Consider the following 17,338-nt stretch of genomic DNA (forward strand, 5'->3'; position numbering starts at 1 on the left):
CACTCATTAGACCTATGATTGAGTACAATGCCCCGTTCGGAATGTATCTGACCAGACACCTGCTGCAGCTTGAAAGGCCCCAAAAGTTCCTCACCAAAAGGATAAAGGGTCTCAAAAATATGTCTTATGCTGCCCGACTGAAAGAACTCCAGCTCTATTCAGTCTCATACCGCTTGCTCAGAGGTGACCTGTGCCTGACATATAAGGCCATGTCAAACCCAGATTTGATGAATATGCTTCACCTCAAAAAATCTAGATCCCTCAGAACCACAAGGGCGGGAGACTTAAACCTTGACACGGTTATGAATAGAACGTGCTGGAGGGACAGATTCATCACCCAGAGACTCCCTGTGCTGTGGAACAAAATCCCGGTACATGTGAGGCAGAGCACCTCGCTGGCCTTGTTCAAGAGGAATCTTGACCAATGGATGGGAGATCGCAGATATACCCCAGGGATTACTTCAGTGTCACTGCTTGACAGAGGCACAGCGAAATGATAGGCATAGTTTTTATTCAAACTAAAGGGGTGGCGAAAGCCACATAACTATGGGCTAGGCTTATAAATGCCCTTGGGCAGATAGCCTAGTATGAACCTATGAACCCTTGTAGTGTTCCATGAACTGGAATGTTCTTACCCCTGGTGGAAGAGTTTCACATTTATCATGTGGAAACAACAAAGGTGGGACTTCAAATTCAGAGACCAAATCTGGGGAGGAAACTGTTTTGTGCCTAGCTGTTATTTCCTAGAAAAGCTGCAACAAGAACAAATCAATATACATGGTCACAAAGCTGTTCTCATTTACCATGACTATACACATTTTTCCTTAGTTACATGGAATAATGAAGTATTCCTTGTATTTGTCATATCATGTTTATTTAATTTACTGTAACATGTTTCAGTACTCTATGACGCAAGATGACATCACAAGAAAAAAAAGAAGCAGACTTATGTGAAGGAACAGCTGACTTTTTAGAACTGCCCACCCTGACATTTTTTTTCCAGAAATAACTTAAGAGAATGCATTTCATATAATTCCAGCTGAAGTAAATCTGGACATTATTTTTCAAAACCTTTTTCCAGTCATTTCAGCTGATCTATAAAACAGGATTTTAAATTCTCTATCAGGTTTGCTGTCTTTGTTTTATCTAGATGGATATGAAAAAGGTCCAAAAAGAGGACCAGTTTTTAGTGTCAAGTGATGTGAAATCCCAGTTGTGCCATAGAAGGCATAGTGTGGTCCATTCTTTTAAGTATTGTTGTACAATGAGTATTATGTTAGTTGGGGACATAGTCCTTTCAAATGCTCAGTGGACTGATGGCTGTATACTGTTCTTCATAGACGACAGGATCAATTAAGCATCTCTATGAAGTTGGTGAAAATAAGGACAGTAATGGAAAATTTCTTGAAAATAATTTAAGAAAATCAAGCAAATAAAATGTAGATTTATGAAGAAAAAAAAAACTTTATACCTTTGCCCAAAACAACATTTTTTCTAAGTACAGTTTAAATACACATGGAAATCAGGACCATGTAAACAACATGAAAGTATACTAGTGGTTTATTTCCAGTGTTCATAATTTATTGTAATTTTACTGCAAGTCTCAACTGTATTTAAATTAGCAGTCTAGTTAAGTTCTGCTTTAGAAGAAAACCAAGCTGGTATTTTTTCTGAGAATATGTAACAGCAGAAAATAATGTCACAGAGATGCCATTTGTACACAGACAGTACACCAACATCTGAGAAAGTAGTCCTAACTTCCATACCCAAACACCTTATGATGTGTTATGAATTTTGCTTAGCTAGCCACAGCAACATTCTGAATCTACTCTACCCACTTCCTTCTGTGGGCTCCTGCGGGGTGCTCTGTACATCTGCCGTCAGTTCCATTTGCATTCTCTCCCCTTCTTGTACTTTTTCATTTGAAGTCTGGACAGATGTAGACTCTATCAATTGTCCTGGGGGTGGGACATCCTTAAAGTCAACATTTAGGCCAGGATCTGTTGCCAAAACAATTTCCTTCTTTGGCAGAATGAATGCCAGTGCTTCAAGGATTGAGGCAACATCCAGGCATCCAAGGGAACCATACTTATGAACTTGTGTTGGCGGAATTCCTGCAAGAAAAAGACACAGTGGATCATTATTAGGGTTACAGACCATAAATCAGTAAATAACTGCAACAACAGACAAAACACAGAATATCTATAACTTTGATCAAATAATCAAAATTACAAAAAAATCTATGCAATGTATAAGGAGTATTGAAAAAAATGAGAGAGAGAGAACTTGTCCTCAGAGTGCAAATGCATTAAAGTGAACTAGTTGTACTGAATTAAAATATGTAAGCAATTCTTTAAGTGAAATTCATTTTTCAGTAAATACGTGCTGTTTAAGAGAAATGAGAAGAACTGCATTCATTACTGTAGAAATTTACTTAACTAATATGTACAATACTGCAGAGTCTTCTGCTTGAGGATTCTGTTCAGGTCAAATTTTTTTTTACTTATTTTATTTAACTTTTGTTAACTTGGTAGATGGGCTAGACCAAGGCCCCTTTTAGCCACAAGCAAGGTAATCGATGAAAGGCCAACATAACTAATTTTATACATTAACATAATAAAATAGAAAAGCAACAAGAAAAAAAGATGATTCAGGAAGCAATAATATACAAGGACAACTATAACACATAATGTATACAAGGACAACTATAACACATAATGTAGACAGAGTATGCGAGTAGTAGTAAAAGTGTTCTGAAGATATGCATAATTTGGCAGACATAATGCCCAAAAAAAGCTGATACAAAATAGGCAATAGAAAGTATGGTTGGATAAAACCTTACTGTAACAGTAGAGGTCCTTCTCTTCACTGTTGCAGTATTGTTTACCTAAGGGATCTCCTGTCAAGGATAGCCCAACATCTGGCTAGTATACCAAAGCCTTTAGGTCTTATGGGCAGAGTATGTCACACACACACATGCTCCCTGCATAACGCGTAGGGCATAAAGGTGATGTACAGACGCAAACACACAGAACAGAAATGCCCCATGAGGAACAGAATACCCTCAGAGACAAAAAAAAACATCTTCATCCAAAAGGGAAAAAATGAGCAGAAGGAAAAAGAATAAGGACCCCTCTGCCAGGAGTGCAATAAAAATACAGGTCAAGAGCTAGAACCGAGGGGAAGGAGGGAGGGACCAAATACTGCAATAGTGAAGAGAAGAACATCTACTGTTAATAGCAAGATTTTACATAACTGTACTATGTCCTTCCCTATCACTGTTGCAGTATTCTTTATATAAGGGAGAGTATAAGAGCTAAGAGGAAGCCTGGTAGGAGAAGACACAGAATAGCCTTCAACAAACCCATGCAGGACAGCCCTGGAAAAACCTGCCCTGGCTCTGGAAATAATATCCAACTTGCAATGATTAGTGAAAGTATGAATAAAGGACCAAGTAGCAGCCTCAAGGATGGAGTTGGTATCCAAACCCTTAAAAAAGGCACCAGCGGAGGCAGCCACCCTAGTAGAATGTGCCTTCAAAGACAGACATTTGCTATAAGAAGAATAACAAAAGGAAATGGCCTTAGAGATCCACGAAAATATAGTTTACTTAGAAGCAGCCAAACCCAAAGTCCTGGGATGAAGCTGATCAGGCTTGCAAACTGCCTTTATTTTATTTAAATAATGCCTGAGCTGTATCTGAAAATCTAAGGTATGAAGAACCTTCTCATTGGCAGACTGTGAAGGAGGAAAAAAAGAAGGAAGTTGCATACACTGATACTCATTGACCACCTTGGCATAAAAGGAGGATTAGTTCGAAGAGCTACAGTCTCTGTGAAAAACTTAAAAAAAAAAAGAAAGAAGGAATAGCCATGAAACCCTGAATTTCTGGCACTCTCTTGGCTGAAGTAACAGCCAAAAGAAGAACAGTCTTCTGACTACAATGCTGCAAGGAAGCTGAAGAAGCAGGCTCTAAATGAGTCTGGGTCAGTTTTTCCAAGTACAAAATTGAGGTCCCAAGAAAATTGAATAGAGTTTCTGAGAGGCCGGATATGAAGGATGCCTTTAAGAAATAACTTGGCCTTATAACAAAAAGCCAGAGGAGGATTTAAGGGCAAACAAGCAGAAATTGCTGATAGGCAAGCTTTAACAGCAGAATATGCTAACCCAGCATGGAGCAGATCATACAAACAAGAGAGGACCAGAGGAACCTCCACAGATAGGGGATCTTGATGGCAAGAGAAGCATCAGACAGAAAATCTTTTCCATTTGGATATTTATGACTTTCTGATAGTGGGTTCCCCGGCCTCCTGCAGAACCCAAATCATGCCCTCAGAAAAAAAGTGTCAAAAAGGAATCAAAACCTTATCACCCACAGTCTCATCTGAAGAGTGGACAGGTGAGGATGGATAAGAGTGCCCTTCTCTTGTATGAGAAGATCCACATGGTGAGGTAGCATGTAGTGATTGCCCTTGGCCTGGTAAGAAAGAAGGGGGAAACAATGCTGTACAGGCCAAAAGGGAGTCACCAGCAAGATTTTGGGAGAGTCCTGCCTGATCTTGTGCATGATCTGTGGCAGCAGAGGAAGTGTGTGGGGGAGGACATACAGAAACATTCCCTTCCAAAGAAAAGGCAGGGTGTCCACTTTCCAAGTCACAGGACTTGTGACTCTGGAACAGAATATAGGAAGCTGTCTGTTCAGAGGGAATGCAAAAATATCTACCAAAGGAATACCCCACCAATGTACTATGTCCAGGAATGCATCTGTGATGCATCCATTCGTGAGCCTATGTTCTGGACTTGCTCAGAGAATCTGCCAATAGATTGTGCTCAGGGAATGTAAATTGCCTGAAGAGTCACCTGATAGCTAAATCCCAGACCATAACAGCTGGTCAGGAAAGGAGATAGGACCTTGTATTCCCCTGCTTCTTGACACACAACATCACAGTGGTATTGTCTAAGAAGACTTTGCGAAGCCTATGATAAAAAAAGAGAATGAAAAGCTTGCAAAGCCAGGAGCAGAGCTCTAATTTCTTTTATGTTGAGGCTACAGACCCTGGACTTTCATGGGGTCACATGAAGCTCCCCACCCAAGATCTGAGGCGTCCATGAACAGCTCCTGAGGAGTACTCAGAACCTGGAAGGGGGGAGGAGACAGAGAGAGAGAGGGAGAGGGAGGGGAGGAGAGAGAGAGAGAGAGAGAGAGAGAGAGAGAGAGAGAGAGAAGAGATGGAAAAGAGAGAGAGAGAAAAAGAGAGAGAGAGATATGATGATGATGAATCCACCACTGAAGCTCGAGTTTAAGGCAATGAAGAAAAGAAAAGTACAGTTTTGTACCTACCATAAATGTAGATGTTCGAGTGTTCACACTGCTGCAGTCTTCACATTTGGGTTATCCTGCCGTCAGGCGGTCCCGCAGTCGGCCAGAGTTCCAAAGTCTTGGTCCGGTGTTGGCTGCTGTCGCTTCTTCCCTGACGTCAGTGCGCCAGGAGTATATAACAGGCATCCAATGCCATTTTCTTCAGTTTTTCTTGCCCCAGATGTCAGGTGCCCCCAAGTAGGTAGGCAATACATATTGCTAATAAAACATGTAAAAGGAATAAAAGGAATACCTTCATTTACAAGCAAATACATCACAAAGCTTGTACTGGATAGAAAAGGTATAGAAAAGTTCAGCTAGGTCAGAGGGGATGGAGGGAGGGTAACCTGGACTGCAGCAGTGTGAACACTCGAACATCTATAGTTATGGTAGCTACAAAACTGTACTATGTTCATCGTGTTACACTGCTGCAGTCATCACACTTGGGTAGAATCCCAAAGCTAAGGATGGGTGGTGGAACTAAACAGGGTTTGGAGAGGCTAGTAGGCCCCTGCAGAACTGCAGTGGCAAAGCCAGCTCTGGTTTTAGAGTATAGAGGTAAGTGATGGTGCTTGGTGAAGGTGTGCACTGAACTCCAAGTTGCAGCCTCCAAAATATCCTTGGTTGGTACCCCTCTGAGGACGGCTGTTGATGTTGCTGTAGCCCTGGTGAAATGGGGCCTGATGTTACCAGGTACAGGCTTCCCATGGTGTGTGTTGCAGAAACGGATACAATGTTCTATCCTTTTTGAAATGGTCTGTTTTGAGATAGCCTTTCCTTGTGATCCTGCAGCATAGGATAAAAAGAGCGGGTCAGATTTTCTGAAAGCCTTAGTTTTATCCAAGTAGTAACGTAATTGCCTGTGAATGTCCAAAGAGTGTAGGAGCCTTTCCCTTTTGTTCTGGGGGTTTGGATAAAAGGTGGGCAAATTAATGATTTGGTGTAGGGCCACACTGGATACCACCTTTGGCATAAAGGAAGGGTTAGTTCGTAAAGAGACTCTGTCTTGATGAAAAATGATGAAAGGCTCCACTGCCATTAGGGCCTGTAGCTCTGAGACTCTTTGTGCTGAAGTTATTGCTAGAAGCAGGGCAGTTTTCCATGATAGAAACTGTAGATCAGCTGTAAAAGCTGGTTCAAAGGGCGGTAGTGTAAGCTCTTCTAAAACAAAGTTGAGATCCCAAGTTGGTGTTGGTGCTCTTCGGGGTGGTCTTACGTTCTTAGCCCCTCTAAGTAACTGTCTTATTAATGGATGTGAAAATATAGGAGGATCCGTGTTGTATTGAGCTGAAATAGCTGAGGCGTGGATCTTAATAGATGAAAAGGAAAGTCCTTTGTGCAACATCTCAGTTAAATATTGAAGAATCTGAGGAATATTTGGGACAAGGGGATTTTGGCCTTTAGCCTGGTTCCAGGTGCAGAATCTTTTCCATTTGTCTGAATAGGCTTTCCTGGTGCTGGGCCTCCTGGCCTCCAGAATGACATCCATCACAGCTTTAGAGAGAAGTGTTGACTGGTTATTTAGGTAATTTGCCATGCAGCCAGATTTAAAGTCTTGAGCTGGCTGTGTAGAATCTGATTGTTTTGCTGAGTGAGCAGGTGAGGAATTGGAGGTAAAATCCATGGTGGGCCTTGAGCCATGTTCCTTAGTATTGGATACCAGTGTTGGCGTGGCCAGTCTGGAGCAATGAGTATCATTTGTGGCCTCTCTAATCTGGCTTTCAGCAGCACCTCTGCCAGAAGAGGCAGTGGAGGAAAGGCATACACTGTCAATGTTTTCCAACTGAATGAGAGGGTGTCCACTTTCCAAGCTAGTGTGTGGTATGTCCTTGTGCAGAATTTCCGTAGTTGGTAGTTTTGGGGGGAAGCAAACAGATCTATGTCTGGGTTCCCCATTTTTGAGTTATCATTGCGAATACTTGTGGCTCTAGTTTCCACTTGTGAGGATCTATGATGTTTCTGCTTAGATCGTCTGCCAATATGTTTTTCTTTCCTGGCAGGAATTGTGCTTGTAGTTGAACTTGGTAGGTCAGTGCTGTGTTCCACAAGGTCATTGCTTGTCTGCATAGGGGGTAGGAATGTGTGCCCCCTTGCTTGTTTATGTACCACATCACTGCGGTGTTGTCCGTCTTTATTAGGAGTTGTCCTGGATGTAGGAGGTCCTTGAAAGCTGTTAGGGCATTTTGTACAGTTAGCATCTCTTTTTGATTGATATGTAGATGTCTTTGGTCTGCAGACCATTTGCCCTGAATACACTGTCCTGCCATGTGCGCTCCCCAGGCATAATCCAATGCATCTGTTGTTATAGTTTGCCTGGCTGTGGGTAAGGTAAAAGGCTGACCCTTGTTGAGGTGACATGCCTAAGCCCACCACAGAAACTCCTGTTGAAGGCAGGGAATGAGTGGAATTATTGTTTCCAAGCTGTGGCTGTGTTGAGTCCATACGCTTTTCAGATACCATTGTAATTTCCTCATATGCGGTTTTGCAAATGGTATTAATAGTATGCAAGATGCCATGAATCCCAAGGCCTGCAGAATTTTTCTTGCAGGGAGTTGGGTCTTTGTTGCCATCATTTTGAAGTATTGAGTCAGTTGTCCTTGCTTGTCTGGCATGAGATAAGCCATCTGGGCCATTGTATTTAAGCTGGCACCCAGGAATATTATGTCTTGTGAGGGCACTAATTTTGACTTATTTTCGTTTACTGTGTACCCTAGGCAACTTAATAGGTTTTTGACAAACACCAGATGCTTTAAAAGAATGTCCTTGCTTTCTGCTTGAATAAGGTAGTCGTCCAGGTATGGATATATTTAAATCACTCTTTGTCTGCAGTATGCAATTACTGGTGCCAGGCATTTTGTGAAGACCCTGGGTGCAGTAGATAAGCCAAAGGGAAGTGCAGAGAATTGGTAATGGGTTGAACTTGCTATAAGTCGGAGGTATCTTCTGCAACTTTGTCTCATAGGGACATGCAGGTATGCCTCCTTGAGGTCCAACTTTACTAGCCAAGCCTTCTTGCCCAGCATGGGAAGAAGTTGCTGTAGTGTTAGCATCTTGAATTTGGGTACTTCCAGATATGTGTTTAGAATTGAGAGGTCCAGAATGGGTCTCCAGGCATTGTCCTTATCCTCCATTTTCTTTAAAACCTCTTCTGCTTTTACACCAAATAAAACATCCTGCTGTAAAGGTGCATCCAATAACTTTGCTTTAACATGATCAGGTAAAGTTTGTTCTTTTAACCAAGCATGCCTACCCTGTCACTGCTGCTCTACAAGAAGCTTCCAATGAATCAAATCCACATTGCAAAGTATGTTTTCCCACTTGTTCAACTGCATGCAACAAATCTTGCATTTCCTTGTAATCAGGCTGTTCTGTATGTGTGATCATTTTTTGTTTTAATTGAGACATCAAATATTGTTGATATTTCAGCATGTGAAACTGGCAATTTAAGGCCCTCATAGCTAGAGTAGCTGAGGTATATACTTTCTTTCCCCATCTGTCTAGTGCTCTAGAATCCCTTTCAGAGGGTACAGGATTTTTAGCAATAGAGGCCTTAACCCCTTTGGGACCCTGGGAAATGGTTTCTGGGTCAGCAACAGGGCTTTTATATAGGAATTTGTGTGAGTCAGGGACTCTGTAGTATCTGTCTGATTTGGCTGGTGCAGGAGGTAGTGAATCTGGGTTAAGGCTAGATTCTGAATAAACATCATCCACAATGTCTAACACGGGTGGAATAGCAAGTGGTCTGTGCTGGGGTAGTAAAAGGAACTCTCGGAGTCTTTTCTTAGAATCAGAGTAATCCTGGCCTTCCCAGTGGAAATGTTCCCTCATGGTATGTAACGTTTCCCCAAAAGAGTAGTCTTCTGGGGGAGATGCTGAAGGGATAGACTCTTCAGCATCAGAGTCTTCATAAGGGGGAAAGGAATATTCCTGTTCCTCAGAAGAGTCTGAGAAAATTGAAACCTGGTCAGAGGAAGCGTAGTCCTCCTCCTGTCTTGGCCTTTTATCAGGAGGGGGATGGGAACCCCTGATTAGGGTAATTAAATCTTCAGCCATCTTAAGCATCTGTTTCTTAGGCATGGACCTTGTACTGGAGACTGCTGTACAGTCTTCTTTGTTTTTAAAGGGGTTTTCAGCTTTGCATAGGATTTAATAGTGAGTGTAGTCGGTCTGAAGACACCTTCTGCAACTGAAGGCGTTTCAACTGCACCGGAATCTCCTTCAGCCATGGAGTCGGAAGGGCCTAAAGGTAAAGGTTGTGGAGGCCTAGCAATCTCCGCTTGGAAATCGGATGCCGCCTGGGGTTCTAAATCAGTGGTCGTCAGGGACTGCGTAGGCGCCTCACTGAAAACCGGAGAACCGGCGACTGGCCAGGCCTCGGAGTCTGGTTTGGGTCTTGGCTGCCTGTCCTTATCTTTGCGTTTTTTATGCATTCCAGTCGTCGGTTGCTCTGACGGCATGGTGTAATTAAATTTCCTACCAAAATGTCGGGCGAAATCAAACCGACGTTTAATAGTTTGTTTGTTAAACCTAGCACAAAACCGACAACCTGTGACGTCGTGGTCTGGGCCTAGGCAAGGAATACAATAAGAATGAAAGTCCTTATGAGGTATTTGCTTCCCACAAGAAATACAATTGTTAACTTTTTCTGACATCGGACTGAGGCAAGAAAAGGTTCTCCAATGGGGTACTTAGCTTTATTGAAGACTTCGTTCTGAAATTCGATTTGAAAATCTCAGGAGTCAGCCGACCGGCACTTGCAAACTGCTTCTGCTTCAGGCACCGCGCGGCAAGAAAGACTGAAGAAAATGGCGTCGGATGCCTCTTGTATACCCCTGGCGCACTGACGTCAGGGAAGAAGCGACAGCAACCGACACCGGACCAAGACTTTGGAACTCTGGCCAACTGCGTCTGACGGCAGGATAACCCAAGTGTGATGACTGCAGCAGTGTAACACGATGAACATCTGGGAACTCCAGAGGGTAGCAATGTTGTAGCCACACTGATCTGAGGTCATCACTGAAATTCCCAATTTCCTCATATGGAGCCTGGCAAGAGGGAGCATGGAAATAGTGGAGGCTATTAATCTCAGAACACTGAGAAATTCCCTGGCTATGAAAAAGGACACAGGAAGAACAGACTGGAAAAAGGTTGCCAGACAGACCCTTGGAAGCAGGGAGACATGACAGCATGGGAACAGTCTGAAGCCTGCACCTGGGGAAAACATGATCCTGTGGAGGCATCAGGACTAATTTCTGGAGGTTTATGGTGAACTCCAGACTCTGTAAAAGACAAATGGTAAACTGGAGATCCTACAACAGACTGCTGGAAGAAGGAGCTTGAATGAGCAGGTCATTTGGATAGGGAAAAATCTGTATTCCCTGAAGCCTGCAAAAAACAAACAATGTCAAGAGTGAGGCATTTCGTGAATACCCTTGGGGCAGTAGAAAGGTCAAAGGACAAAGCAGAGAAACAAAAATTTCCTGAACAGAGGGTGAATGGGGATGTGAAGGTATGCATCCTTGTGGTCTAGAGAAACCAAAAAGGTCTGGGGAAGATGACGAGGAATCAAGATCTGGAGAGAGAGCATCTGGAAAGAAGGAACCTTGAGAAAGGTGTTGAGCAATGAAAAATCCAGAATTGGCTGCCATGTATGCTCCTTTCAAGGAACCCAAAACATTCTGGAGTAAAACCCCTTTCCCATCTGGCTGGGTGGAAAAAGCTGAATTGTCCCCTGATTCAAAAAGGAGTGTAGAACCTCTGAAAAATGAGGAAGCTATTCTAGAAGAGGTTAAGAAATACCTGAAAAGGATGCAAGGGATTTTCAAACCATGAAATACCTCTGATGAATAACAGACAGCACCCAAGAGTTGGTGGTGATCTGATGCCAATTTGGAAGACACACAGACAGACAGATAAGGGGAAGGGAAGGCCAAACATCAAATATAGACAGGCTTATCCTGAAAAGAGGGCTTCTGAGGAGTCATCATCGCCTGAGTGGACTTCACAGGAGCAACATGCCTAGAACCCTTCTTACCTTTATGAGAAGGTTGAGCCTGCCTACAAACAATAGCAGACCTAAAAGGGTAATTCCTCTGGAATTTGGAGATAAGGGAGACAAAAATATGATTAAGTTCCTGCAAGGCCTTACCCGTATCCTGGATGGGCTGAAATAGGTCAACAGCAGTTGTCCAAAAAATATTATTATCCAGGGCGGCACCCAAAAGCTTGGCTTTAATATCATCATGTAAATCCTGAACATGAAGACAAATATAATTTTATATCACAGAACCAAAGGCATCAGCCCTGGAAGAGGTATTAGCTGCAACATAGCTGCATTTTACTAAGTAATGAACAACCTGTGAAGTGGACCCAATCAGGGAAAGAACAGAAGCCTTCCCATCAGAATCAAGAAAGATCAGACACCACCTTACTTACCTGGGAAAGAACAGCCAGAATATACCTGGTCAAGTGGGTCTGGTAATTAATAGCCCGAAAAGACAAGGTGGCAGCAGTTATATACTTTCTTACCCAACCTCTCCATGGCAAGACTGTCTTTGTCTGAAGGAAGGAACTTGGTAGATGGCAACAACTTAGGTTTATCAGAGGAGACTAAAACCACTGAAAAATCAGCAGAACGGCATTTATACAAAAATTTGTAATCCTCAGGCACCTTGTGAAACCAATCAGGTTTCTTAGAGGCTGGAGGCGGAGAACCAAGAGTGAGCAAGCAAGGCAGCAGTAAAGGTGTCCAAAAGGGCTGCCAAACAGGAGGGACAGCAGATGGCTTGGAAGTCTCCATTTGTAGAAGCTCATAATACCCTTTTTTGGATGTCAAGAGACCTGGGAATAATCTCACTTAAAATACTCCAGCATGCAAACAGTAGCATCTTCACAGGATAATTCTTCCAAGAGGGAATCTGGACTTAAAGAATCCTCTTTCTCTGAACCACAGTCTGGAGGGGAAGGAATTAGAGAAGAGTAAGCAACAGATTCCTCCCCAGAATCGAATTCCTCATCTGAGGAATCCAATTCCCTAGGCCTCTTAACAGGGGAGGAAGACAAAGGACTGACAACCCTTGAGGAGGCTTCAGGGCCATTAACACTGAACGACCCAAGTAAAATCGTGCCATTAACATTGTGGATCTTCAACAATAGGGAAAAGATGATTAGTTTTCTGCTTTTTCTTGAGCAGGATATCCAGTTCAGACCCTTAGTGCAATTCAGTAATGGTATCTCCTCCCTCACTAAAAACTAAGGAATCCTCCTCGGTCCCTTGGATATGATCAGCTAAGGTTCCCCCTCAACATCAGCTGCAGACATTGGAAAAGCCTCCATGGACGTGTGAGAGTTCAGACCCATGCCGGCCCTTGATGGGATTGTGGCAGAGGAATAAGAGGCAAGCACCGGATGACCTTCAGGGCTTTCATTAGATTCTAGTAAGACATCCAGGAGAGGCTGGACAGCACCAAAATCAGGCCTTATCGGCAAATGACTGGCCCACATGATGGGAAGATTTTGCCATAGGACTCTGAGTCAGTAGCTTAAGTCAGTGGTTCTCAAGATACATGGACAAGGAGGATAAATGGCTATGTAGGGTCTTAGGCACAAAAGCTTTACATACAGAGCACTGCAAATGGTTGTGTAAAGCACCCAAGCAAAAAACACACTGGTTGTGATGGCCTTTATAGGAAATCTACCTCCCACACTGACATTTTCACTTACTAACATGAAGACAAATACCAGACAAAATGGAAAAAAAAGTAGAGAAGAAACCATAATACTCTTGCCTCTTGACAAAGGGGATAAAATAGTTTCCCATGTTTGTTGATGTACCAAACCATAGACATCTTGTTGGTTTGAATCGCAATCATCCCAACAGGAAGGGTGTCCTGGAAGACCTGGGATGCAAGGAGGACCGTTGTCATTTCCAGGACACTGATGTGCGAATTGGTCTCTCCTGGGGACCACGTGCCTTGGACCATCCTTCCCAAGAAATGTCCCCCCCCAATCCCAGTTGGGAGGCATCCATGGTTACTGTGGCTACTGGGGGTGGGAAGACAAGAGGGCGATCTTGAGAAACTTCGTCCAACTGTCTCCACCAATGCAGGTGATTTCTGCATACTTGAGTGAGTTTGACTGGGGAAGACAGTCCACTGAAAAATGTGGATATAAAAATGAGCCATAGGAACCAAGGTTATGGCTGCTGTCATTGACCCTAAAATCTGAAGAATCAGCCTGAATGAATAAGGATGTGTCATTTTTACTCGTCACCCAATGGTCCATACTCTGTTTGGTGGAAGGGATGCTATCGGACAGACTGTGTCCAAATGAGCATCTGTGAATTCCAGGCTTTGAACAGGCTGAAGGTGTGATTTGCAAAAGTTGAATGTGATGCCTAGAGATTGACATAACTAAAGCAAGTAGCCCCTGGACTTCTTGAAGTGATGCCTGGTTGGGGTGGTGAGGAGCCTTTCATCTAGTTATGGAAACGCTCAGAATCCAAGCAGTCTCGAGTGAGCTGCTACCAATGCCAAAGCAGTTGGTAAACACCCTGGGGCTGTGATGAGACCAAAGGGCTGGCCTCCAAACTGAAAGTGACTGGTCCCCCAGCCGAAAGTGCAGATATCCTCAGGAGCTTCTGCTCACCTTGGTATGATAGTATGCATCTTGAAGATCAGAGCACATCCAATCGTCCCTTTCACAGAAATAGCAGAATGGACTGAACCATGACCATTTGGAACTTTGAGTTCTTTGCAAAATGATTCAATTTGCTGAGATCCAGAACTGGTCTCAAGTCCCCTGTTTTCTTTGGCACAAAAAAGACCCTTGAGTAAGTTCTGAATCTCTTCTTGTCTGGTAAGACCTCCTGCATGACTCCTGTCTAGCAGCTTTCGAATTTGTAGAGCTGCTGCCTCCAGCTGACTGGGTGGAACATTGGGGAGCCTCTTCCTTTTTTTGGGAGAATTTGTAAAAAATGGTATGAAATAACCACTGGATATAATTTTCTGCAGCCAAGCATCTTTTGTGATTGATGCCTAGGTGTTTGGCTGCAGGGACAAGCGATCCTTGACTGCCTCCATGGATGAGCAGTTGAGCAACCATTCAGGAGCACTGAAAGGGTTTATCTGAAAAGAAGCATCTTGGAAATCCTGATGTTGCTGTCCTTCTCTGCCATGACAGTGGTGTCTTCCATTAGAACTGCCCCTCTGCCCCTGGGGGGGGAGGCATTCCCTTGTGAATCTTGGAAAGGACCCAGAGACTTATGGAACTACATTTTTCTCCCTCCTCACTGATTCCTTGTAAAGGATCTCTGAGGGGAAGAAAAACAGATCCCCACAGCAGACAGGTCTTTCCATCCTGCTCACTCCAGGAAAGAGTTTCCTTAATAGTGGGGCCAAACATGGATGGTCTATCAAAAAGAGCATTGATGAATGAAGACTTGAAGGGCTTCGCAAAGTTGCACAAGCGCATCCAGGCATGTCTCCTTACAGCTATGCCTGAACCCACTGCCTGTGAGGTTCCCTCAGCAGCATGGGAAATTAACCTCATGGACGTATTAGAGATAGACTAAAGGGTGGCCAGTTGTGAAGAAAGCTTTTTGCGGTCCTCCATAGATAGACATAGACTTGGAAAGGGATTTGGAAAGCTCTTTAGTCAAATCCCTTTGGAGCCTGGTGAAATGTGCCAAGTAGGTCAGTGATCATAAGCCAAAGTTTGCTGGGGTATAAATGCACTTCCCGAATCTGTCCAATGCCCTGGACTTCCTAATGGGGGATGGAGAGATGAGCTTTGCTTTGCCAGCTCTTTCTTGGTGGCTGCCATCACAACCAAGGCATCAACTGGGACCCCTTACTCCATTGCAGCCTGTCCTTAGCAGGGGAAAAAAAAGTATCAGGATGGTGGGGAATGGGTTCTACAGTATCCAGTTCATTCCATGCCCAGCAAGACAGTAGATCTATAAGCTCATCAGCCAAGGGAGTCATCCAAGACACAGGTAGGCTCGACCCAAAAGCTTCCAGCTACACTGACATCTCCTGGGAAGGGGAATCAAGAGGACCATCCACCTTTCTGCCGGAGGATATTCAAGATGTCGCTGAAGCAGGCATCATCTAGTGGAGATCTTGGGGACCCCTCCCCTTCACCGAAGTCAGCGTCTTCAGTGAGCGACTCCTGAGGGGAAGCTATGTGCCTCCTCTTGCATGTTCTCTTATGGGAAACTTCCTCAGTGGGGTAGTCTGGAGAGGTGTCTGAAGAGAGGGGAAAATCCTTGAGAGGGACTGGCTGGATCCTTGATCGGGCTGGCTGTCCCATGGGATAGGTATGAGAGGATCAAATCTCAGACCCAATAGTGGCAGGGCTTCTGAAAGAACTGTTGGACCATCCAACTTTCTGCCTGAGGATATCCAAGATGTTGCTGAAGCGGACATCATCTGGTGGAGATTTTGAGGACCCCCCCCCCTTCATTGAAGTCAGCGTCTTCAGTGAGCGACTCCCAGGGGAAGCTATGTGCCTCCTATTGTACGTTCTCTTATGGGGAACTTCCTCAGTGGGGTGGTCTGGAGAGGTGTCCAAAGAGAGGGGAAAATCCTCGAGAGGGACTGTCTGGATCCTTGTTCGGGCTGGCTGTTCTGTGGGATAGGTATGTGAGGATCAGATCCCAGACCCGATGGTGGCAGGGCTTCTGAAAGAGCTGTTGTACTCTTTAGTGTAGATAAAGTCATGTAAATAATTTACAATATTCTGTTTTATATACTCATTTATTACATTTTAATAATTTACAAAAAAAATTCTCTAAAATAATGCCCTGTCTGTGTAACTGGGTGTGTCCATCAATGTGTTTATTTGAATGTGCATATCTTACGTTAATTGGGTGTCCTGGATTCTCTCTTCTGGAGGTTGTGTGATATAATACTGTCCTATCCAACATCAGGTGAGCTTGTGCCAGACCCTACACAGAATAGCTAGGGGCTGAAGAGGCTTTAGTGAAACTGAAGGCAGAACTGTACAAAAACAACACTGGAACCCCAAAAGGAGCCAATATATGAACAGGCAAAAGGGCCTGCAACAGATTAGTAAATGCCAGGACACCTGGAAGCACACAGGGCCACCCTGAGCCATCAGGGAAAATGGGCCCAAAAAGAGAGGTACTGGAAAGCACCAACAGTGGAGCAGAATTCACTGGAGTTACAACATTCAAGAAGGTTGAGTGTGAGCTTAAGCCATGGAGTTCTGGCACCTGCAGTGCAGAACTCAGCTGTTAATGAAGTCAGAAGGGTCCTGAAGGCAAACAAGCACTCATTCTGGATCCTTCATGTTGTCACAAGACAGACAGAGGAAAGGGATCAAAGTTATCTGCCTACACTGAAGTTCCATGATAGCCCTGGGCAGCTCAGCTAAGTTATTTACTGGAAAGGCAGGACACTACCTGATAAGAGGAGGAGAAAACAAAGCCCTTTGATAAGAGGTGTGGGTAGATAAAGCTTGAGATACTTGTCCTGATACAGAGTGCACCACCACAACAGTAGTAGCAGTAGTCCCAGTTGGGGAATCCTCAATCACCACTGCCTGAACATGTGTTACTGTAACAGAAGGTCTCGCTTTAATTTTAATTAACTTAGCATGTCTGGCCTTAATGGATAACTGTTTGACAAACTCAGGTATAGGATCCACAATGTTTACTCAACTCACTATACATCGGACTACAACAGCTCAGTCACTTCAGCTTGTAAACGACAGCCTGATTACATACAACAGATGTACTTAAGCTCATTATTTTACGAGCTAATGTTAACTTACTTACCCTCCCTTCTGCACTCATTTACTTTATTATTCTCACCAAGGTTGCTTCTCCTCAGAGAAAAAGTGATGACCAACAGGTAATGAAGTACTTTTCTTACTCTTTCTTCGAGATCTGAGATCACCCAAAAGGCTCTATAATACGAGTACTTGCACTCTTGCTCTACTTAAACATAAGCAACA

General features: G+C 43.7%; 1 protein-coding gene across 1 annotated transcript in view; it reads right to left on the reverse strand.

Annotated features, from left to right (window-relative positions):
* Positions 1 to 1,542: 1,542 nt before the first annotated feature.
* Positions 1,543 to 17,338, reverse strand: part of COG8 (component of oligomeric golgi complex 8) — a 59,029-nt gene continuing 43,233 nt past the window's right edge. The window contains exon 5 of the mRNA XM_044081785.1: positions 1,543 to 2,114. Within this exon, the coding sequence (XP_043937720.1) occupies positions 1,831 to 2,114 (284 nt within the window). The 3' untranslated portion in view covers positions 1,543 to 1,830. The remainder of the gene's footprint in view (positions 2,115 to 17,338) is intronic.

This window comes from Protopterus annectens, chromosome 8.part1, assembly GCF_019279795.1.
Source record: "Protopterus annectens isolate FY-2018-M chromosome 8.part1, PAN1.0, whole genome shotgun sequence".
In the NCBI taxonomy this organism is placed as follows: domain Eukaryota; kingdom Metazoa; phylum Chordata; order Ceratodontiformes; family Protopteridae; genus Protopterus; species Protopterus annectens.